Source organism: Mchenga conophoros, linkage group LG14 (genome assembly GCF_057382185.1).
Source record: "Mchenga conophoros isolate Kocher_MC1m ecotype Shallow Benthic linkage group LG14, M_conophoros_male_GT1.1, whole genome shotgun sequence".
NCBI lineage: Eukaryota > Metazoa > Chordata > Actinopteri > Cichliformes > Cichlidae > Mchenga > Mchenga conophoros.
In genome coordinates, this window is record NC_140539.1 from 15935592 (window position 1) to 15960109 (window position 24518).

Consider the following 24518-nt stretch of genomic DNA (forward strand, 5'->3'; position numbering starts at 1 on the left):
GCTGTCTGTGTTGAGCGCTCAGTGAATCTGTGTTCGACTACTCTGCCTAGGCTGCACTGTCGAGCGCAGATCCACTGAGCGCTCAACACAGACAGCATAGTCAGAAGGAAGAGCACAGGGCAAGCTAGCGAGACAGAAGTTAAGCTCTACTTGCAACAGGCAAATTGAACCTCATTCGGATCTGGCGTTTGGAATTATTTTGGTTTTCATGTGACGTATGACCCTGAAGGTAAGCAAGTCATGGACTAAAGCAGAGGTGTGGACTCGAGTCACATGACTTGGACTCCAGTCAGACTCGAGTCATTAATTTTATGACTTTAGACTTGACTTGAAAAAATGTTGTAAGACTTGTGACTTGACTTGGACTTTTACACCAATGACTTGGGACTTGAATTGGACTTGAACCGGTTTACTTGAAAAGACTTGATATTTTACCCCAAATATAAAATTTAACATGCATATTATATAGAGATTGAAAATGTGACGTCATTCACGGGTAGAACCGCAAAGGATTCTGGGAACTCGTGGCAAGAGGTACTAGCGCAAGCAGGCTTTCAATTAAAATCAGTCACACAGCGATAAAAAGAAACACAAAAATGTCAAGAAGCTGTTGTATTATTAACTGCAATAGCCGGTCGCATGACAGCCACGGGAAGCCGACGGGTAAAGAGATCGGTTGTTATCGGATTACGTCGTTGAAGAGAAATTGTTCGAGCCATGTTTCCAAAGTAACAAAGACGCGACGGATGGCCTGGATTGCAGCCATTCAAAGATCAAATATAACGTCCCAGAACACTCCAGCTCACAGGTTAGTCTGCTCCAAGCATTTACACAAAGGTCAGTCTGCTGTTGTAGTTAATACGTCATTTTCATAGCATAATTGGTGATATAGGTTACAAGCAAGTCTGGCGCTGAACAGAAATTGTCGCGCTATGCTCCTTTGTTTATTGTGCATAAATAGTGAATTGTCCTGACACAATATTGCGTTTCGCTTCTGTTATTATGGTACATTGACAAAAACATATACTTTTATTCACAGGATAAAACAGGTTTTTTGTATCACTAATTGCCCAGTACGATTACAGCATACAGTATTATTGTCACTGCTACATTTCTGTGATGGGTACCAGAAATTATTTCCACTACTAATTAATTACCGTTGAGCTCAAAGGTCCTATTAATAAACGGTTAACGAATGTGTATTTATGACGACAATTTGTGAGACTGGTAAACTTATGATACGTACGATGGTCTTTCGTTCTACACGGTGCATTTCAAGGTCCTGCACCCATCTGTCGGTAAACTGTACCTGGGCTTGTTGCAGTGACCTGAAGTTACTAAACTTCATGAGTGTGTGCACTCACTCCAAGAACCGTATGATTATAAATATGCATATAAATATGCTACGATGAGATAGCTGACTTCATCTAACTAGCAAATGTTTTCAAGGCTACGTTGGTGATGCAGTTTTTAAAATGATATTTTAAAAAAAAATATCATTTATTTATGTATGATATTTTTGTCATGCGATTTCAAAGCCAGTCCTACAACCGCATCCAAGAATAACATGCAGCTTATCTCAGAACTGTCGGTGAAAATTATTCTTGGAGCTAGGTTTAATTGAGCTGCATTTTAAAGAGGTGCAATTTCACAATTTGTGTATATTTTCTAAGTTCACTATTTTGTCATGTGTTGAGAAAAACACAGATTAAAAAATTACATGGTCTAATATTTACATTTAGCATAACTGCAACATGCTTTTTTTCGTTTTTTTTTTAAAGACTCGAAAGGACTTGAAATTCAAAGTTTCAGACTTGTGACTTGACTCGGACTTTTACACCAGTGACTTGAGACTCGACTCTGACTTGCCTGACATTACTTGAGACTTGACTTGAGACTTGAGGATAAAGACTTGAGACTTACTTGAGACTTGCAAAACAATGACTTGGTCCCACCTCTGGACTAAAGTAAAACAGTATGTTGGATGTGCCATGCAATGCTCAATTACATTGGTGTGAACTAGTGTGTTAGCGCAGTTAGCTCGTTAACGTGTTTGCCGTCTAGCCCCATGCACGGAGCGATCGGCGGTAGCTCGTTAACGGAGATTTGCCGTGTTGTGGCGTTAAGGTCATTTCAACGAGATTAACCTGAAAGCACTAGTGGGAACACAACGAATATGACTGCACATTTACGCCGACATCATCCTAGTGCAAAGACAAGTGGAAGCAGACAAAAAAAAGCAAGCATGCTACTAACTTTAGCCGAGTCATTTAGACAGCTGTTAGCACATGATTCTCCTTATGCTGCTGAGAATATAGCCCAGAAGAAGCGGATAGTATAGCTTTTATTTTGGAAAGAGCCATTTCTCTGTAATAAACTCTCTTTTCCAAAGATGAGTGATTCCTCAATCAGATACAGGGCTCGCAATATCGCTAGCCCGACGTCCCGGAGCTAGCGATTTTTTCAGTCCGGCTACCAAAATCTATCTCTGCCCTGCCCGTCGGGCTATTGTAGGAAAAATATATGTCAATGCTTTTGCATTCTTTCAGAAATGTAGCTGGGTAATTATGTCATTGGCATCGGTGAGCCACTGTCAATATGTGACATATTGAAGTCGCGTTTGAATTTGCGCTTGTTTTTTTGCTTTCACTTTGCAATCGTGCGAACTGTGTATAGAGAGCGACAGCACTGATCTGTGAGTGATGATAATTTGTGCACCAATTCCTCTGACATCGTCTTATTAATCGTTAGCTTACTATGCAAACATGACAAGTGAAATCTCCCGCAGCAAGCTTAAACATGTGAGAGGTTGATCGCGCAGAGAATCGCTGAGCTTATGTGAGTGAGTGTGTAAAAGCATTTCAGTTCTGCTGAGCCAAATAAGACAGGTCAGGGTGAAGAAGTGACAGCCAAAGAAAAGCTTACCACAAAACGGAGAAGTTATGACAAATCAGACTATAAGGCAAAAAGAAAGTGCAGCTTTATGGTTTCATGGACAAAATAATTTCTGTGGCTGCGATATGATGAGCTAAATAACCAGGGCTGCACATAAGTGGTCCGCAGGTGCGCATTCGCTGTCGAAATAAAAAACACGCACAAGGGTTAGGGTTAAATTTAAAAACTGTACTTTTGAGTTAAAATATATATTTATAATTTTAATAAATGACAAATTAAAAATGCATGAACATTTTTTTTGTATCGAAAAAATATCGAACCGTGACACCAAAGTATCGAACCGAACCGTGAATTTTGTGTATCGTTGCACCCCTAGTAAATACGTGTGTGTGAGATTGAAATGATTTGCCAGTAACTGACTCCTGCACCAGCAGCACCACTGGGGGCTGTGTTTAGTGATAGCAAGTGACACCCTGCTTGTTTTGTTTGATACAGTGATGTACTGCATTGATGAGAATCAAATGTTAGCGCTAGCATTCTTAATGATTAAGAATAAACATTGAACTTGGACAAATATAATGATAATCATACTGTACCTCATTATTATATTTACTACCCAATTTTTTTTCTTAAACATCTCTTTGATTTCTGTGTCCACAGAACCCTTGAAAGTAGTGGTCAGCCCTCGAAAGGTGAAGGGCAGCGTGGGTAGCAAGGTGTCTCTGTCCTGTAGCGTGAGCGGCTCAGATGAATACGAGCTGTCATGGTATCGCAACGGAGAGATCATCTACCCTGGCAACAATGTTCGCTTCATTGGGCTAAACCGGGAGAACCTCATGATGGAAGGAATGTCGAAAAGTGATGGCGGGGCTTACCAGTGCTTCGCCAGGAAGGGCAAGATGTCTGCACAGGACTTTGTTCAGGTTATCCTTGAAGGTAAAATGGCATCACTGCTGCAAAGGTATCCAAACACACAAATACTGACCAAAACGCTACACAGTAGCAGCTGTCCTATACATATTCAGTGAGTTAGCACAAACAGATTCAGGCCTTGAAGATCAATAGGGTTTATGTGTTAATGGCATGCTGCTGCGATTCTCTGCCACCACTAGAATGATTGCCCCACACTTCACAAACACATACAAAAATACATCCACACACTCTTTAATCCATTAACTTACCTTGGAAGCGTTGCTTAGGCAACTGTCTCCTGTGGCCAGGGAGCTGTAAAAAGAAGATATTGATAATCTATAATCATGTGGAATACACCTAGATTATCAGAGAGCAGCAGCAGCAGCAGCAGCAGGCAGACACAGACATTTGAAAAGCCGACAACTCTCTGTGTCTGGTAGAAAAGCTCATGGATCTATGTTCTTAATGAAAAAATGGCAAAGTCTTCTCAGAAAGACATGATTTTTTTCCTTTCCTTTTGCTGCTTTCTATCACTGTTTTATTAACAAAAATGTTTTCTTCTAAAGAAAAAAAAGATTTGTCTCCAACAACAAATGTATACTGCGTCTGGATATTACAAAGAGTAGTATGTAGACAATACAGGATATAAATGTTTTTTTTTGAATAATGAGTAAATGACTGAAAAAAATTTACCTGGTTTTTATGCAGGATTTCAGTAGAAGCTGTATCAGATGAACAAAGATTTTACATCACTTGCCCAAAAGTGGAAAAATGTGTAATTACCGACTGGTTAGTGAGTGGCACCTGGAGGTTGCTGGCAGTCACTTGGTGAAATTGATCACAAAGTGTGCTGTGCCACAAAGCCATCTTTATGATTTCCTTGATTTTTAGAAGATTGCTGCAGTTACCAGGAGTTTGCAAGAAAGATGTGGATTGCCAGCTACCAGCTAAGTGCTAACAAAATTTGCATCCAGATTTCCAAAGCCGTAACTTTTGCACGGAAGACAAACTATTTATGTTTTTTTTTTATCTCACTTTCCAGTTTTGCCACCACTCAGAGAGTAGCTTGTAGACATGCTGGCATGGTCAACACCTGAGAGGGGTGCTAGCTACCAAACCATTTTGGCTTTGCTAGCCAGTGGGGAGCACACAACTGTGTCACTGGGGCTTTATTTGCTCGGGCCTACATTGTCACCATCATTATTGTTATAGGTGGACAGGTTAACACCATGTGGTTAGCAATCACATGTCTGAAAAACCCCAATAGGCACATTAGCTTAGTTTGCAAAGCTTAAAAAATATACATATTGGATTCATCACACAGCTGGTGCAACAGCGTTCAGTGATATTTAGGAGCTTCCCTTTGTGTCTCAAAGCACTAGTTGAAAATCAAAGCTATATATATGTATTTCTCACGGCCATTTTAGTGAGTAGTGAGAAAGGAATCAAACTGGCTCACTGTGATTTGTGCCCAACACAAACTCACTGGCTCGGCTAATTAGTCAGCACAAATGTTTAATTTGAGTGGTATGTGAGAAAAGATCAGTAATCATCCCGTTTCTGCCTGGGAATTGTTTAAAGCATTTCTTCCCCACTCTCCCACACTTGGAGTCAGCCTTTTTACATATGCCTTATTGCCGTTGTTTGATGAACTATGAAACACATAAGTAAAGCTGTTATTGTGTCCAAAACTACCGAGATTATAAAATGAGATATCAGCAGGTATATTCAGTTTTTAAACGGTTGCCCTTTAAACTACAAAAATCTATTGAAGACAGGTGTGTTACAGTGACCTAACATGCACGATTTCATCTGTGACTGGTTTGAATCCTGTCAGGGATCGACATTATAACGCATTTCCTTTTCCCTTTTTCCACATGTGCACGTTTCAGCTTTGTTTGTCAATCCTGTAAAGCCTGATTCATGAGTTTTTAAAAAACTAAATAGCAATTTACATACATGAATCTCAATTTGTTCAGTCATTTTTGCTACATCTGGCGTTTTTGTTATTTTATTACTCACAGTAGTATTGCGTGTGTCTGATTGTAGACATTAGGTTTTTCACACCGATGATGTTGAGGTCTCAAAATCTCATATTTCAAATATGATACACTTGGCGTTACAGGGTTAAAACAACAAACTACCCCCAAAATACATAATTTATGATGACATTATTCACTAAACCGCTCTCACTTTTAAACTTAGTACTTCTGTGTGACTTAGCCTCTCTTTTATTCACCACCACGTTCCACTTTTGTCTTCTGTCACAGATGGTACTCCGAAAATCTTGTCCTCCTTCAGCGAAAAGGTGGTGAACCCGAACGAGCCCGTCTTCCTGGTCTGCAACGTCAAGGGCACCCCGCCTCCGAGGTGCACCTGGTCGCTGGACGACGACCCCGTCATCAAAGACAGCCACCACCACCTGGGCCACTACGAGACCCACGAGGGCCACGTGGTCAGCCAGCTCAATGTCACGCACACCCAGGTGCAAGACGGCGGGGTGTATCGGTGCACGTGCAGCAACTCGGCCGGGGTCGTGTACCACCAGGCTCGAATAAACGTAAGAGGTGCTTGTCAAATCAGCTCCTCCAAGAACAAATACACATACCTGTCTGTCTCTCTATGTGTCTGTCTCTGTGTCGTATATGAGAGCTGCTTGTTGTTTGGATCTGGAATTTATCTGCGAAAAACTTGTTCTTAAAATTTGGTGTTTGTTTTTTTCTTTGCTATTATTTTATTTTTAATTTGAAATCTTTATTCACACTTACATCTCCTTTTAAGTTGCTCTCCAGCGGCTGATTTTGCCTCAGTTTTGTTTTCCTGTTACTGTCTCTTAATCCTAAACCACGTATACTTTTCTAAAATTGTTGCTTTGTAATTTTCTCTCCAAATTGTTACTGTGCTTTTCCAACACGCTTGCATTTTAGGTCAAATGAATTATGCTGGTTTGCTGCTCGTACGCCTATCTGGATATGGTTTGTAAATAGCCAGAAGAAAAATGCATTTCTTCTGTTTGAATACATTTATCCCCCGGTGTGCTTGTGTGTGCGAGTCATGTGTGTCTGTGTGTATTTACTCAAGCAGCCAATTCGACTCTTCTCGATCAGATGCTAAAGCAATTACTCTGTTTCCATTTTATGAGACACAGAATGAGGCTCGGCATGTATAACATTTGATGGGAAACAGAATGTATTACAGCCAAGTTATAAGCACGCGTAGTACAGTGTTATTTTAATGCTCTCTTTTCCTTCATATAGTTAGCACACTTTAATCTGCTTGTCATTTCACCGCCTTCTACTTAGAGTTCTGTCTTATTTCTTGTAGTTAAACAAAAGCTTTAAACAGCAGCTTCCTTTCACTTCTCCTGTGAGTACTTGGTGCCTGGTAGGACTTGTGGAGCTGTGAGGGGAAACACTTTCATGTTGAAATCCTGAATACGTTTAACGAGTCACGAGTCTGTTTGTAAAAACACCATAATAAAGCAAACCACACTCATTCACACTGTTGTTGTGATTTTCTGTGAATACCGCTGTCCTTAAAATCTTACATTTTTAATCTCTGTGCCTTTTTAGGCCGAGCCAGCATTCGTCCAATGAAAAACATCACCGCAATCGCTGGACGGGATGCCTTCGTTCACTGTCGCGTCATTGGCTACCCTTACTATTCCATAAAGTGGTACAAGAACTCTGCGCTGCTACCTTTCAACCACAGGCAGCGAGCGTTCGAGAACAACGGCACGCTGAAGCTTAGTAACGTGCAGCAGGTGGACGCCGGCGAGTATAACTGCAAGGTGATGGTTCAGCCCAACAAGATGGACTCCCAGAGCGTCCACGTCCGAGTGAGAGGTAAGTCCAATGAAACTGCAGCTCACCAAGTTGCCATTGGCAACCTTGATGTGTTATTCTTACTCTGATTACTCTTTGACATAAAGTCATTAGAAAGGTGCAGTACATCCGGAAAGTATTTACAGCACTTCACCTGTTTCACATTTTTTCATTATTCATTTTTGTTTTATTTTTAACAAAATTGCAAGAATTTCAAGGATGCAAGGATTGTTTTATAGTCATTCGCATCACATGTTTACATGAGGTGGAACGAAATTACGTGCACACAGTCCCAGAGCGAAAGAAACAGAATAAAAAGAAAATAGAATAACAAGTAATAAGTTATACAGATAAATAGAGTGCAACAACCTGAGTACCAGTATGGAGTAGATATAGAAACGTAGGTATATTTAAGCAAACTCTTTTTAAATTCTGTCTTTTTGGGGTATTGTGTGTTGAATTTTGAGGTGAATAATGAATTTAACCCATTTTATATTAAGGCTGTAACATGAACAAAGTTAAGTGAATCGCTGCGACTACTATCAGGATGCCCTGCATAAGAAATGAGAACGTTGATGCCGCTAAAAATACGTTGCATGTGCTTTATAATTTGTTATTGGTGACATACTGTTATTAAATCTATTTGGTAAACCAGTTCTGTGATTATTAGTGCATAGACTGTATATAAAGGGTGGTCATTAATTAGCAAACTGACATTTTATAGCATTTAGTGTTTAACTTCAAATGATCTTGTTTTTTCTTGGAACAAAAGATAGCCATGTTTATCAAGTTATCAGCAAATACTAGCAAGATTGTTACTATGTTGTGATATGTTAATCTGGTTTCTATGTGGATTTGAAAACCATGTATGTGCCAACTGCAAATCATATCTAAATGCTCCAAAACACACCACACAGATCATTACTGGAATTAGCTAATGTTACAGTCACATTGAGGGAAAAAAAAGTGCTTGGAGACAAATAAAGTTAATGCTACAGAAATAAAGCATCACTTTGCCCTTCGAGCTCCCTTCTCTTTAAGTCTGTGTTCTTGGTTTTTGATCGAATGGTCTATTGTTAACACATGCTTTAGAAATTTGCATTTCTAAAACATAAAAAGGTCACTAAGTACTCATGCATTTACACTTATTTTCTGCAATAATCCAAAAGCATATGGGAAAAAACAACTACTGACCTTCTGTCAAGGGTACCAGGATGATGACAATGTCCTATAAACATAGATATTTCTCTACCACTTCATGGTAAAATGGACCGCTACCTATGTAGCGCTTTTTCACTCAAAGCGCTTTCTTACTACAATTCATCAATTCACAAATTAACAAACATTTACAAGCAAGTCCGGCATAAATATTGGAAAAACTAGCCTAAGTAATAAACTCTACCTACCGACACTTCCCTCTGCAGCTCAACAATTAATATGTAGTATTACATCTATTTAATATTAACAATCTGAGCTAAAAAAAAAAGTGCCATTACCCTGTATAGTATTGCATGTGTGGTATTGATCTTCACACGTCACATTTAGCCAAAAGGCATAGGCATATTCCTCCATAGGTTTTGTGGGAAACTGTCACAGTTCCAACTTTGTGGGATACAGTGGTGAAAAAAGGTTTCGGCTCACTCTTCTCCTCCCATCCAGACGCCACAATATAAATAGATCTCTCCGGACTAAATTAATTAATCTACCTGATATTCCTGGGTACATTAGTCTGGCTTATGAAGAAGAAGTGAAGATGGCAGCTGATATTACAGGGCTGACTGACTGATCTCCACTGAGATCTTACAACTGTAATAGATTATACTAAAAAAACGGGCTTCCCCATTATGTCTCATTTCCTTCCCTCTGCACAGTATGTAATGTTGTTTTCACTATAATACACTTTCCCACAGAGCGAGGGAAACGGAGGAAGAAAGAGAGTGAGAAAGAGAGAGTGATGATATAAAGCAACCCTTCCCAGCGGTGCTATAGTGAGGGAGTGCATTTGTTAATTTACTCTGCTCATGCTTAAAATGCCGAAGTGTCTTTGGGGATCCCTGGAGTCCATTATCTCCACTTTGTTGTGAATTAAATAAGCGGCTAAAGTGCTGCTTATTTCAGTGTTATTTGAACTGAATGGACGCTCGCGCAGATGACTTGTGTGATGGCTGGAGATTTCCCAGAGAATATAGCGCAGTCAATTTGAATAGATCATATTGTAACTGTGATTATATCGTGCAGATAGATTGACTTTGTTTCTGAATTTCAGTTATTCAAGACAGGTGCATTGAAGACTGAGGTGGTGCAAGGGATGTAGCCTCTGTTTAGTTTAAAGTTGTTAATTCTTTATATTGTAATATAAATGCAAGTATAAATATTTCCTGTAATCATGATTTTTGTGCTATAATTTGATAGTGTTGTTGCAGCTAGATGTTAATGCACATAGGTGTAGGTTAGTGGCTTGATATATGATCATTTATAGATAAAGGGAAAAGGCTCAGGTTCGTTAAGGTTTCTTTTTCTAAAGCATCACAACAAGTCACCTTGAAAGTTATTATTATTTATTTTCTTTCTCTCTTTCTATGCACTCTGAGGACAAAATGTTCCAGCCTGGGAATGACAACGAATTATTGCAGCATGTTTTGCTATTCAAGTCTTTTATGTTCTTTCAGTGACCTCTTGTTTTCTTAACAGAGAGAGAGAGTGATGCTTATAGGGTTAGTCTCAATAAGGGACACAGCAACTTTAACAGAATCCAGGGAGTTCAGATGATTTTTGAAGACTTGTAATCATTTAGATTTTTATCCCTCCACCTGCAGTCCCTCCCTACATCCAGCCCTTCGAGTTTCAGCGTTTCACCATCGGCCAACGCGTCTTCATCCCCTGCGTGGTCATGTCTGGTGACCGACCGCTGGACATCACGTGGCAGAAGGACGGGCGGCCGATCCCCGCCAGCTTGGGCGTAACTGTGGACAACATAGACTTTACCAGCTCGCTGAGGATCTCCAACCTAACACCCGACCACAACGGCAACTACACCTGCATCGCCCGCAATGAAGCTGCTGTTGTGGAGCACCAGAGCCAGCTGATCGTTAGGGGTAAGACAGCATCCACCTTCCATCTATCAGTAAAATCAGCTGGGAAACACCATGAAGTGTTGCTGTTTGTTGTGTTTGTTGCTGTGTACAGTCCCTCCTCAGTTTGTGGTTCAGCCTGAGGATCAAGATGGGATCTATGGCAAAACTGTGACTCTTAACTGCTCCGCTGAAGGTTATCCACCACCTACCATCGTTTGGGAACACTCCAAAGGTACATTAAATGAACTGAATGTAAAGGGAAGATGGTTGAACATGTGAGAAGAGGTGCAAACATCAGTCAAAACAGGGAGAAATCACTCTGCTTGCTGCTTTCTTTACCTGCGGCTGGCATACATGTCTATGAATGCGCAGGACATACAAACGCACACACCACTTCAATTTAGGGCTGTTAGTTTTCACAGTTCCCACCTGCATCGTTAGAAAATCATCAGAGAGAAAAAGACGAGAACAGACTGAAGCAGACAGACAGGCAGCAAGGCAGCAGGTGATTTTAGTCACTTGAGCAGGGCAGATGAAGAAAGGGGCCCCAGATGTTTGCTCCATCATCCATATAACCTGGGATGAAAGCTTCACCAAGAGAAACACAACAGCCAACGAGGAGCAGAGCGTGCACATGTGTGTGTCTGCGTGCTCGGTGCCATGATCAAAGGAGTGAAAGAATCAGATCTGTTTTTCACCCTTTGATGGGATTTATGTGTGCTCGTGTGCATGTCTGTGCCTGATTAGCAGTGTCTGACCAGGCCTGATCAGTATGTACAGAGGGATCGGCCTGAGCTCAGCATGTGTCTACTCACTTGTAGTGTTTGAAGCTAGCTTATTGGTCAGGTTTGCTTAAGCCAGACTACCAGTCAGTCCTATTTTTTGGTTTCTGGGACCTTTTTACCTCAGCATTTCACACACTTCCTGTTTCTCTACAGGATAGCTGTCAGAGCAAAGGGACAATGAAAATCAACTTATCCAGGGCAGGCAGTTTAGCTCGCTAATGCCTAATTTGTTGTTAGCCAGACTGCAGTTTGTCCAGAGAATAGCTGCCTGGCATGCTTTTACTGCAACAGTAATAGCTAAGAGCCAGATGAGTGTCTCCGAGAGATATGGAACAGTAAGTAAAGGTCAACTGCTATTAACATAACGACTAGCACTATTTGGATATGCAGAATCCATAATTCAAGGAAGAACACCTCTACCTCCCTCTGCCTCTCTAAGAGCCAGGGGAGCAGGAACAAAGTCACCACTTGACCCTTCTCTAGCCACGGCCACTTGACTGCATTTTAATTAAACAGCAAATACCCACAGCTCCCTAAATGGTCTAATCTGTACACGCTAACTTTAACACGAGCTTATGCAACGTCTGGCTCACTTTGCATGCGTTTAATGCTACATGAGCAAGACTAGTTAAAGATATGAGCCTTATAATTCAGTGTTGGTGACATTTCTTAGAGACTTAAGGGCTGCCAGTTCAGGAAGAGATACTGTAATGTATAACAGTAAAAAGAGACTGATTATATAATTTTCTATTTAAAAGACAGAGACAGTTTCCTACCCATCTGTTAGCAGACTTCAGACAGGTACCGGACAGATTTTGTTACTTATTTTGAAAAATTTTAAGAATGAATTTCAAATGTCAGTCATATTTGACTTTTACAGATAAAGAACGGCGCAAAGCATCGAACCCACTGCTTCAGGATTAGTGTGTCCTTGTCTTTCAGACTGGCCAGAAATGTGTTTCTAAGGACATTTCTGTGTTATTCTTTTGGTGAATTCAGCAAACACAAGAGCAAAGACTAAATCCAGAGTTGGAAACACAAGAACAAAAAGAAAAAAGGAGAAAATCCTCTTCTAACTTCAGCGGAGAAATCTGCCTGACTCTGCATCGAAGGCTAGTTCCAATATAAGGCCTCCCTGCTCTCCCCGTTGTTCCTCTGCACCAATCTGCCTTCTTGTTAAACATGAGCATTATGTCTGTTCTGATTGCATCACACCAGGAGCTCAGCCTGTTTCGCTCTGCTCAGCAGCTGTTTGGCGATTTAAGGATTTAGGCCTGGTGTTAAGAAACATGTTTACAATCCTTGCTGAATCTGACAGGCTTTGTCGTCAAATCTGTAAACACAGATGCATGGTCAAGTGAATGCACATGGACACACACATTCTAGGTCCTCTTACTGTTAAGTACTGTAATGCTATTTATCTTCATATATGTGTATTTTTCTCTGTGTCGTGGTGCACTGAATGAGCCGTATAAATAAATCTGAATGCCTCTTTTCTGATTTAAAACAGCTCCTGATTTTGTCTTTTTTTGGCCCGTCTCTACCTGCTCGCACTAGGCGCCGGCGTCCCCCAGTTTCAGCCCATCCCTCTGAACACCGGCTCTCGTATCCAGCTGCTGAGCAACGGTTCGCTGCTTATCAAACACGTGCTGGAGGACGACAGCGGCTTCTACCTGTGTAAAGTCAGCAACGACGTGGGAGCGGATGTCAGCAAGTCCATGTACCTCACAGTCAAAAGTAAGAATCCACATCTGATGCAGCTGTAATCAATTTCTGCTTCGCTGTCTGGGCTGAAGGAGCAGTAGGCTGAATTGGCTTCCATTATTTTCAGGAGTTAAGCTGTGCAGCTTATGAACGAACAGATCATGACGAGAACATTTTTCTATATACATCAGTTATACCTCACACCTCCACGTGAACGTGTCTTAGTTTAATGTCCATGACTGCTGGTGTCCTGCTTCCACGAGCATTAGCATGTAGCTCCCCTAACGTGCTAGGAGTGGTACTTAGATGCAAGTGGGGATTATTTTCCCTCTGCTACTGTTATCAAACTCGAGCATGAGGTTCCCTGCTGACAGGCAGCACTCTTTCTTTCTCCGTCTCATCCTCTGTTTTCTTCTTGGGTGTACATAAACAAGACTGTGACTCCAGCTCAATTTAATATTTAAGTTAGTCTGACAGGATAAAGGTCAGGTGTTCAAAATGTTCTCTATCATACTGTGACCTCTGACCTCTCTGTGAAAAATAATTTGTGCAGAACCCGCCTTCTGGGTGAATCTGTATGTTCTATCATTAATATCAGCGGGCACATCGTGGATATTCATGTGTCACTGTAATTAAGCCTCGCAGTGTACAAGGCTGAGAAGCTGTCAGCACTGAAACAGCAAGCTCAGAGAGGAACAAACTCTGTGTTTTCATAGGTCAGTTTGCTGACTGTGGCACCCAGTTGCTATGCAGCAAGTTGACCTATGGCTGTGCCAACCTTTTTTCTTCTATTTTCTACCACGTAGAGAGCAAACACTGCAGCTGCAGCTACTGCAGGCTCAACTCTCAGTAGCATATCAAACTCCAAACATTGATTTTCATGTATTTCAACTGAAGAAAATGATAAGTGAACAAGTTCTTACGGCACACAGTATGCTTTAACCATTAACTAAAAAAATACATAAAATAAATCGGGCCTGCATTTTCTTTATATTATGCTTTCAGTGTATCTGTTAAAATCCACCCATATGTGCTCCTCAGGGTCACAGAGAATGCTAAAGACGTTAGAATAAGATAATATAGCTCAATAATTTAATCTGTGCTGTTGTTGAATGCAACAGCAATGCAGATCTTCTCTTTTTCTCTCATCTCTGACCTTTTTCGTTTTAGTCAACTTTTAGTCCCTTTGTGAGGTCTTCTCGCAGGAGTTCACTGAGATAATGTGCAGCAGCAGAGAAGATATTGGTGTGCTTTTCTGGGTGACTCCTCAATGATCATTCTCATCAATCCCCACCCTAAGTCAGAGCTCCTAGGTGTATGTGAGGTGTGCAGAAGGGAGCATAGAGTTTATTGGCCGAATCAAACATGCTGGTGTGCACACATGCAGCTTATTTACATGCTAGAACATGTAAAGTGCATTTTCCACACACTGCCACATTGCTTTAGTATCAGTCACTGTGCAGTCCACCCTTTGGGCTTCCTTATTAGGGGTGGGTTTTGATTATCAATTTATCGATTAAAATCGATTCTCGCTTGGATAACGTGATATCGATTCATTAAAATCCTGAATCGATTTTTTAATATAATTTTTTTTTTGCCCGAAACGCCAGAATCTCAGGTTAAACCAAACAAAATTTCAACAACCACCAAACAGCTAAAACAATAAATGAGAGCAGGTACACGGATTCTGCACAAAGATGTAAACACACAGCTCGGACCCGCCGACGGATCAGAATCAGTGAGATGTCGCCTTTCTCACCCGACGGCACGGACACGGACACAAGCTGAAAGCCGACAGCTCGCTGATTCTGATGTTTCGGCGTGTCCGCGCTTTGTGTTTGCGCCATTTTTGCCCTGATTCTGAAGCTGCAGTTTTTATCTCTCTCCAAACTTTATTGACTGAACCAGCAGCAAAAGAAGCAGCAAACTCGATTCACATAAACATCGTCATGAATTCCCTCTTATTGTTTTGCTGCCACCTCGATAAAATCACACTACATGCACAGCTGTCTCTCTCTCTCTCTCTCTCTCTCTCTCCGACAGCGCTGTCGGACGCTGTTTTTTTTTTTCCTTTCACTTACTTCCGAAAAGAAAGCCTCATTTCTGCCGTTCAATACTGAACAAATCTAAACTTTTTAAAATTATGCAAAATTGCAAAACGCTCAGCTGTGTCTGTAATAAAACCTCTGTAACTTTGCTCTGCTTCACGTCAGCAGCATCAGGTGTTGTTCATATGTTCATTAACGGTTTTGTTGCGTTTTTGATCTACTGCAGAATATTTTTATTAAATCCCAGGCCAGGAAAATCACCTTCATGTTTTTCTGTGTTTTATCCTCAGCTACTTTGACACAAAGGCATCTGCTGTGACGCTCATGCCCTTGATTATGTCTTGCAAGTGTCAGATTTCTTTTTATAGATATAAAAATATAGAAATGTACTGATGCATGATCTGAATTATAATATTTCTGACTGTCTGAGGCAAAATTTCCCGATTCAAATTGAATCGAATCGTGGATCGAATCGATTCGGGACCTTGTGACTCGGAATCGAATCGATTCTAGAAATGAGTGACGATACCCTGCACATCCATGATGTTCCACCACATCACAACACAGTGAACTCATCGTCATGCACAAGAAACCAGTTCGAGATGATTTGAGCTTTGTGACATGGCTCGTTATAATACCAGAAGAAGGCATCAGAAGATGGGTACACTGTGGTCATAAAAGAGACAGACATGCTCAGCAGCAATACTCTGGTAGGCTGCTCTGTTTCAACAATGCTCAGTTGGTGGTAATGGGACCAAAGTGTGCCAAGGAAATATACCCCACACTATTATATCAGCAGCCTAAACCACTCATATAAAGCAGGATAAGCCCATGCTTTCATGTTGTTTACTCCAAAGTTTGACCCTACAGTCCAAATGTTGCAGCAGAAAACAAGAGTCATCAGATTCTGATGCTCAGTTTGAACTTCAGCAGGTCGTCTTGACCACGTCTACATGACTAAATGCACTGAGTTTACCCCATGAGACTGGCTGGTTAAATATTTGTGTTAACAAGCAGCTGAAGAGGTGTATGTAACAAAATGTCCAGTGAGTGTATGTGTGTTATTTGTGGAGGACATGAACAATCAATAACCCATACCTCTACTCGACAGGAAACAGCAGTGGACTGTTTATGCTGTGTTATTGGTGTGCATTTTGTATTCTAGTAGGAAATGGAATCGTGTGAGGAGTGAACAGAAACTGCTTGCATAGTTTCACTTTCATTGATCCTAATATTCAGCTGCACTAGCTGCCACAGCAGTGTGAGAGAGTTGTGTATATGTGTGTGCGTGAGAGAGGCTTGACCTATTGAATGCACTCTGCTGTTGCTGCAGGCTTCAGTTTCACGTTGCACTGGGCTCTATCAAAGGGAATTCTAATAACTTCACTACTGAATAATGTACGCTTGCTTCTCACAACTAGTAGTTTCATTAACATGAACTGTAACCGTAACATGATTTACAGCTTTTATTATTTATATGAAAACATGTTCTTCTGCTTTAAATGAACAGAAACATGTTCTATTCCTTTAAAGCGCGAGTTATATATTCCCAACATAGTTGGGTGAATTTTTGAAGCCACATACACACACGATAGGCCTGTGGTGCTGATAAAATCATTTTTCTCCCTAAAGCACCAAGTGCACTGCACCTGCACATCTTTAGTTGAAAAGATGTTCAGGGATTTGTGCTCTAAAGATGCTTCTTTCCACCCAAAGTAACCAAAATGAGTCTTCCTCACTCCTCATGCGACAACATATGCAACTTATTAGAAAATATCAAACATTCGAGCAGCTGTAAAAGCGACAAAGATGACTCGTTTATAAATAACTTGGCTGAGATTACTAGAATACCTTCTCCTCCCCTCGCTCTGTCACGCTCTCCAGCAAACACAAACACTCCGGTCCTCTTGAGGCCGTGCTGTCGATAATCTGCATTACCGAACTATAAAGTCACCTGCATCTATCACAGTTCTTTCTGCTATTAGGCTAAAATACAATCAGCCACTGCAATCAATGGCCTGCCTTGCTGTGTCTGCAGTCCATGCCGCTGTCCGTAGTGCTGAACTAGCAATGCTGGCTGTACTCTATTCCTAAAATATCCCTTTAATATTTCTCAGGTCATTCAGAAACATCTGTGCTAAAAAAAAACAAAAAAACATATACACCGGCTCTGACGATAACGCTTGCGGGGTTTTACATGAGAAATGACTAAACATCCAGTTTTTACTGCTTTGCTGTTTTGTGCAACTTGCAGGTAAAGTGACTGAGTTAATTAACCTGCACTTGTATAATTCATATAATGTAATACGATATCTATATAAAATACCCCAGCTTGGATTGTACAGTGTAAAACATGGGAAAATCCTGCCCCCCCCCCCCCCCCCCAAAAAAAAGGAAAAAAAAGATTCTTAGGTGCTTGTAAAGTAATTTTTTAAAACTTTGCTATAAAATTACAAAGAGACAGTTGTAGTATGGAGAGAAAGAAGGCGATTCGATAAAACTGAATTGGAGATTTATGGTTAAGGCAGCCTACAATGGAGGCTGCAGGCATGTAATAGTATTTCTTACACTCAATGTAGTAAAATGGCCTTGAAATATCATTTTTATATTCTCTATAGCTGCCTGCGGGCTCCGCATGATTTTGTACAGAGCAAGCAACTTTATTTCAGTCAATAACGATTGCTAGTTAATGGACCCCCCCCCCCTCCCCCCTTTGTATTAGATGCCATTGATTCTCACGTTCATGAACTTTAGTAATATTTGAGAACATTGAGAACTTTTCATTTGTTCTGTAGGTGTTCAGCAGATCTTCCGAGCTTACACTTCTCTTCAGGAAATGTGCAGGCAAACATAAAGAAAGATCAGTGCTACCAATCGTCATAGTCCAACATTTTCTATCATAGTCGAGATTTGAAAAAAGAAAATTAAGTATAAAACGTTTAAGATCACGGTCATATTTTGTTTAATCCAGGATCAGTTCATGTTATATACAAGATGGTATATTCTGTATATAAGTGAGTGATACACTTTTCACTCCAGACATTTTTTTCTAAATGATCTTAGAGGTGACGGGGCTTTCTCCATTGCCGCCCCGAGGCTCTGGAACAGTCCTTGGAAGTCTTCAAATGGAATCTAAAGACCTACCTATTTTCCAAGGCTTTCCAATCTCTCTGACACCTCTTTTATTCTGTTTTAGCTATTCAGGTCTTTTACCTCATTGAATGATGTTTGCATGCGCATACATGTATTTAATGTTCACGTATGTGTGCTTGTGTGTGAATGTGTGCATTTTTGTATATGTATGTGCATATTTGCATGTACACATATTTTTTACAAACATATATGGATGTCTTACAATGTTTTCTATAATGTTTTCATCTTATCTATTTTAATTCTTTTTATTATATTATCCCTCAGTTTAGCACTTTGGCCGACACTTGATGTCTTTTAAATGTGCTATATGATTAAAGATGACTTGACTTGGCTGGACATTTCTGTACCACAGTTACTATATTGATGCCACGTCTGTATGGGATCATCAAAGTAGATCAAATGTGAACACACTTCTTTCTTTTTCTTTTATAGAGTTATTCCAAACCTTCTTAGTCATTTGTGATTCAGTTAGCACTGACGTGTCATCTTCACAGTTAGAATACTTCACATTAGAGGAAAATGTGATATGTTCTTTTGGGCCTCTGATCATACTTAGCTTCCCCTGCTACCATTGGCTCAGCCCCATGCCGAACACTCATCAAGAGATCAGATTTCACATTTTAAACCCCAGCTTGTACTTGTTGTACTCGAGATGCTTTCTGTAAAGCTGAACTAAAGTCGCCTGAGTGGTGTATAATTTTTTTTCTTGGCATACATTGTATATGTTTTTGTACACGCTGCAGGAATATTTTAGAGTTTGTGTATTCATGTAAAACACATCGTTTGCATTGTGCTTGTATGGAGAGGATACAGTTGTGTGTGTGGGGGTGTATGTGTGCCTTTTATGAGAGGTTAGAACTCTTGAGTGCATTTCTGCTTCATTTAAATCCATCAATACCTCAATTAGTAGCTGACGTGGGCTCAAGGGAAGTGCAGTCTGCATGTTTCTCTGCTTTATTTGCACTCTCAGCCCATTGTTTCGTCTTACACATTCAGCAGTGAGAGACTGAATAACACACCAAATAGTGTTAATCTAATGAATATACGAGTTATATAGCAAAAGATCTATTTTACATATTTTTGCTGTTCGTTGTAATTGGTTATTTAAATTTTTACGCTATTTTATGAGTCTAATTATGTCCGTATTATGTTATATGTCCAAGTGTTATCAGTTGGTCTGTGTAATTGAATTTTGTGTTAAGTCTATGAGTGTAAGTACAAGCAAAAAAGAAACATTTAAAATTTACTGGTTATTTTTAACCTGCTCCTCAAACTTGTTTGTTCTTTTGGTGCTGTATATACACAGGGCTGCAGTGACACTGAAAAAGTTGAAAAAGTAGTGTTTATTCTTTTTAGTAATCCTTTTTAAAAACCAAATTAGTAAAAATAAAAATGAAAGCACAGGGTTAAATATTAAGCAGGTGTTTTTGTGATTTCCAGCTACTAAAGGTCAGCATGACTGGCTCTCTAAATAGCATATAGCATTAACATAAAATTTTAATACGATGGATACTACCAACTTTTTGATTAAACAAACTAAGTTAAATTTTTAAAAAAAATTAACTAAATAAAAAAACAGAAAATCCCATTGAGCTTACCTTTTAATATTCACCCTAATCCCCAAAATACAAGAGAAAGCAAGGTGTCTCCTAAGAACACAGGCTGCGGGCTACGAATTGCTAATGCCATCTAATCATGTGCAAAGTGTTAAGACCAATGTGTGACCCACCTGCCACTGGGACATGACCAGTAAATTAAGGTCAGAGTAATGAATATCATCACAAACTAAATTTATATCATTTATATCGATAGTATGATATGTTACCCTACATGATGATTAATTTTAAACTGAATTTCTTCTATTACTGCGGCCCACCTGTAGTTCCGTTGCAGCCCAGCAGGGGACCCCAGCACACACTTTGGGACTCCATCCATCCATCCATCTATCCGCTTCCGCTTATCCTTTTCAGGGTCGCGGGGGGTGCTGGAGCCTATCCCAGCTGTCATAGGGCGAGAGGCGGGGTACACCCTGGACAGGTCGCCAGTCTGTCACAGGGCCAACACACAGGGACAGACAACCATTCACACTCACATTCATTCGCACATTCACACCTAGTGACAATTTGGATTATCCGATTAACCTATCCCCACAAGCTGCATGTCTTTGGACGGTGGGAGGAAGCCGGAGTACCCGGAGGGAACCCACGCAAACACGGGGAGAAACATGCAAACTCCACACAGAAAGACCCCGGCCTGATGTTGGAATTGAACTCAGGACCTTCTTGCTGTGCGGCAACAGTGCTAACCACCGTGCCACCGTGCTGCCACTTTGGGACTCACTAGCATAAATAGCAGAGGTGCACATAAGTGGTCCGCAGTCCCGCATTCGCTGTCAAAATAAAAGACGCACACCAGATAAGAAGTTGCAACGCTGTTTGCGAAGCCAGCTCACCTCCTGCAACCACTTTTCCGAGAATATGCGTTTCTTTTGCGGTTCGGACTCCTTCTGACATTTCTTTGGAGGTGGAGGAACACCAAAGTGTAATTGCTTAAAGTTGTTTAAGTTGAGTTTGCTTCTTCGACATCTTTATAAGTTCTAAACAAATGTCTGTCCTCCTCCAGAAAATCTTATGTACACAAATGCGCGTTGCAACTGACTATAATTACAAATTACAAAAGGAGGCAGAACTGAAACTGAGAATAAATAAACAGGAGGAATAACTTAGAATACAAAACTGAAAATGACCAGGACAAAGCACACATTACAAAAAATGTGAGGATAAACAGAACCAAAATGTCAAAACTCAAAACACAGGGGCAAAGACACGAGACCGTGGCATTTTAGTTTCGGACACATGGTTATTGTTTATTAAGTAAATAGTGTTCACCTTTTTTACACCTCTTCTAATGTAAGGGAATTTGACCATGTGGCAAAAAGCTTTGAAAGGGTATAAATCTTTGCATTCCTCTGTTAAGTCCTCCTCTTCCTTTCTGTTGTCTTTGTTCCCTCTCTTTCACTCCCTTCTCGACCACCTCAGCTTTCTCCTCCTCTCCTGTCTCCCCCTCTTCGCACTCACGCTTTCTCCTCTACCCGTCCGTGTTTTATTACCAGGCCCCTGTAATATTGCTGGATATTAAAAAATATACATCAACTGAGCAATTACAGGCCATCAAAAAGAATAGGTTTAGCCCGGGGCTGTGCAAGTGCTGCACGGTAGATGCATAGAGATCAGATGAGGAGAAGGCCTTACCTCTGCTCGGGCCACTGAAGCACAGCCGAGAAGATGTAGAACATTTTAGGTACTGCATTGTACTTCGCATGTTTCATTCACACGTGTTTGTATACAAGGTCAAAAACAGCTTGAATACCTCAATGTGCACAGAGAGGTATTCATATGTGCAGTCAGGGGCACAGGAACACTTCAGCAGTCAAGCATGCGCTCGTAGGTACAACCGTAAATGATGAATACAGTCGTGCACACGTGATTTCACAGTCATTGTGCGCCCTTTCTAGAGTTCTTTTCATGAGCAAACATGATCCCTGTTGATGTTAACTCGCCGAGGCCTCCGATTTAGATGGAGAAAATAGCCCCTGTTAAGGAGCAATAACATTTAGAGATGGGGCTGAGGAGACTCTGTTTATAGGACTCACTTAAAATTCATAGTTGCTATGCAAAATAAATCAGCAGTTTCCTGCGCGGGGGCAGTGGGTACGGGAATGATGGCGCTGGGAGCGAGGGAGAGGGAGGGGCTCCAAGTGAATAAGGGATGAGGTTTAAACGTCGGCAGTCCCAAGTCTGACACGCACAATAGCGCACAGACCCGAGCGTGCACATCCGCGCAGGCACACACAAACGCGCACGAGTATCAACCCCCTTTTGATTTTTGCTGGCTGCTTCAAAGATGAAAATGTGCTGTGAGGGAGGGAAAAAAGACAGAGAAACATGTTGAAAGAGTCTGTGTGTAAGTGTTTGTTTGTTTGTATGTGGGGGGAGGTTACTGTACGCGGGATCCGTGCTTGTGTGCGGACGTGCTTGTCGAGTCTCTTGATTTGAATGTAGAGCATCAAAAACAAAAGACTGAGAGATATAAGTCTGATGTTTTTGGCAGATGGCAAATGATCACAGATATACAGATGTTTCAAAGACATGTTTGAGCTAATTAAAAGATAAGGCACACAATTTAGTTTTCCCTCTAGAGGGAATTTACAGGTTGTTTTAGCCACACTAGAAGCAGAGATCCTGAGCAGGATGGCAGTGTTATTATTCTGCTCCTTTCATTTTAAAAGGAAAAATTGTATTGTAAACTTGATAACACCCTTTGCCATCATCAGGCCAAGGTTTTTATTCATCCAATACTATTATAACATTGTTATTTTGACACATTAGTGTGCTGTTGTTATCATTTAACTCATCAAACATCCTCACAGAGCTTATGGCATGTGTGTAAGCCTGAACTCACCTTAAAAATCCAACGCTGGTGAGGCCTTGATACGTGTGGTATCCGGTATAGCGACACCTTCACGCATGCCACCGAAATGATGAATAACAACTGAGCAAAAAATAATCTGCAGCATTTTTCAGCCTGCGTGACGTTTCAACACATCAGAGTAATTCAAACGCCATCATGCAAATAGCCATTCACACAAGTGTGGGATAATAAATGATTAATTATGTTTTCAAGTACTTTAAATGGCTTGTGATTGTCTAACCTTCCTGGCACTCCAAGTATAATCAAAGCGTACTGTGTGCAGCCAAAATAAATTATTACAAAGTTAGCTACAAATGCTGGTTCAACCACAGGAATGCTTTGTGTTTGTGTGCGCGTGTGTGTTTGTGGATGACGGTGGGTAACAGGTCTGTTTCTACAGTGCTCTCTGTGTTTTACTTTGGATTTGTTTGTGTACATGCATGCCTATTGTGTGTAGATGCACTGTGCATGTGTGCAAGGCCAACGTTGCTGTATTTATGCATTTCTGAGTGTGAGTATGTGTGTGCGCCTGTGCATATCTGAGGTTCGTGTACGCCTGTGTGAGACAACAGCACGGCCAGCGGACTTGTCTGCTGTGTATGAATAATCAAAGTGGTCTCTCTCATCATTAAATCATCACTGTCCTGGTGGGAGCCTGAGGAGGGAGATGGAGCGAGAGAGCGAGGGATCATAGTTAGCGCTGCAGGGGTACATGCTCGCTCTCTCTCCTCCATCGTGTACTGTGGCTGAGATGTGTCATGAGCACAAGTCTTTTCTGCTCTCTGCGCTCGCCCACTTAGCTCCCCCAGACACATCCGCTCTCGTGCGCACACATATTCATACATACGTGCACGTTGTTCAGGAGTGTACAGACACTCGCGCACTGAGTCAAACACACGTATCGCTTCCTTTCTTGGAAGCGAAGGCCTCGGAGCGCTGCTACAAAAGCATCTGCCACATGTAGCTGCTGTTACTGTCCTATTCAGTCACACAGTCCTCACCACTGCGTGCAAACACCTCAAAATGCATAGCGCATATATACCGGTAGTACAAATGTGTTTTCCTAATAAAAACAAGACTTGGAGATTTGTCTTTTTGACAGAATCCTTTGTAGCTGATTAACCGACGAAAGCTGCTCCACTAATTAATCTTAAAATGACAAGGAGTCTAAAGCGTCTCTCAGTTTTGCATCATTTTGTAACCTCTTTCAGCCTATTACAACCCCAAACCTGCCCATTATTAAAAAGCAGATACGATATCATGCAAAAGTCTTGAGTCGGCCCTCATTTCTTTATATTTTGCTTTCAGGGAGCCAGACTTTCTTGTCTTGAGCAATAGCTCTCAAGGCTGTCTGAAGGTCTTTCAAAGCTTTACTTTGGACATTTGCTGTTTTTCCCGCTCTGTCCAGTCCAGTCCTTGTACCTGACCAGTTTCAGAGGAATGTTTTTGTTTTGTTTGCTTTCTTAGCCACTTAAGACTGACATATAAATCATTCAAGCATAAAAAAGCAAGGCTGTTGTTTCTACACACACCAGCAAAAAAATCTATTTTTAATTGTATCTTTAGGCACTTTGTTACTAGTGGTCTGTCACAAAAAAAATTTTTTTTGTTCAATTGATGAAAAATACCAAAGATAACAGTTTGATAGCCATA

At 40.9% G+C, this 24518-nt stretch overlaps 1 protein-coding gene across 2 annotated transcripts in view; it reads left to right on the forward strand.

The window, feature by feature from the left end:
- The window catches only part of dscamb (Down syndrome cell adhesion molecule b), a 132166-nt gene that overhangs the window by 83985 nt on the left and 23663 nt on the right, over window positions 1–24518 (forward strand). For both annotated transcript variants that reach the window (XM_085245510.1, XM_085245511.1), the window contains exons 6-11: window positions 3556–3831; window positions 6078–6374; window positions 7380–7652; window positions 10448–10726; window positions 10818–10937; window positions 13048–13227. In XM_085245510.1, coding sequence (XP_085101636.1) covers window positions 3556–3831; window positions 6078–6374; window positions 7380–7652; window positions 10448–10726; window positions 10818–10937; window positions 13048–13227 — 1425 coding nt within the window. The remainder of the gene's footprint in view (window positions 1–3555; window positions 3832–6077; window positions 6375–7379; window positions 7653–10447; window positions 10727–10817; window positions 10938–13047; window positions 13228–24518) is intronic.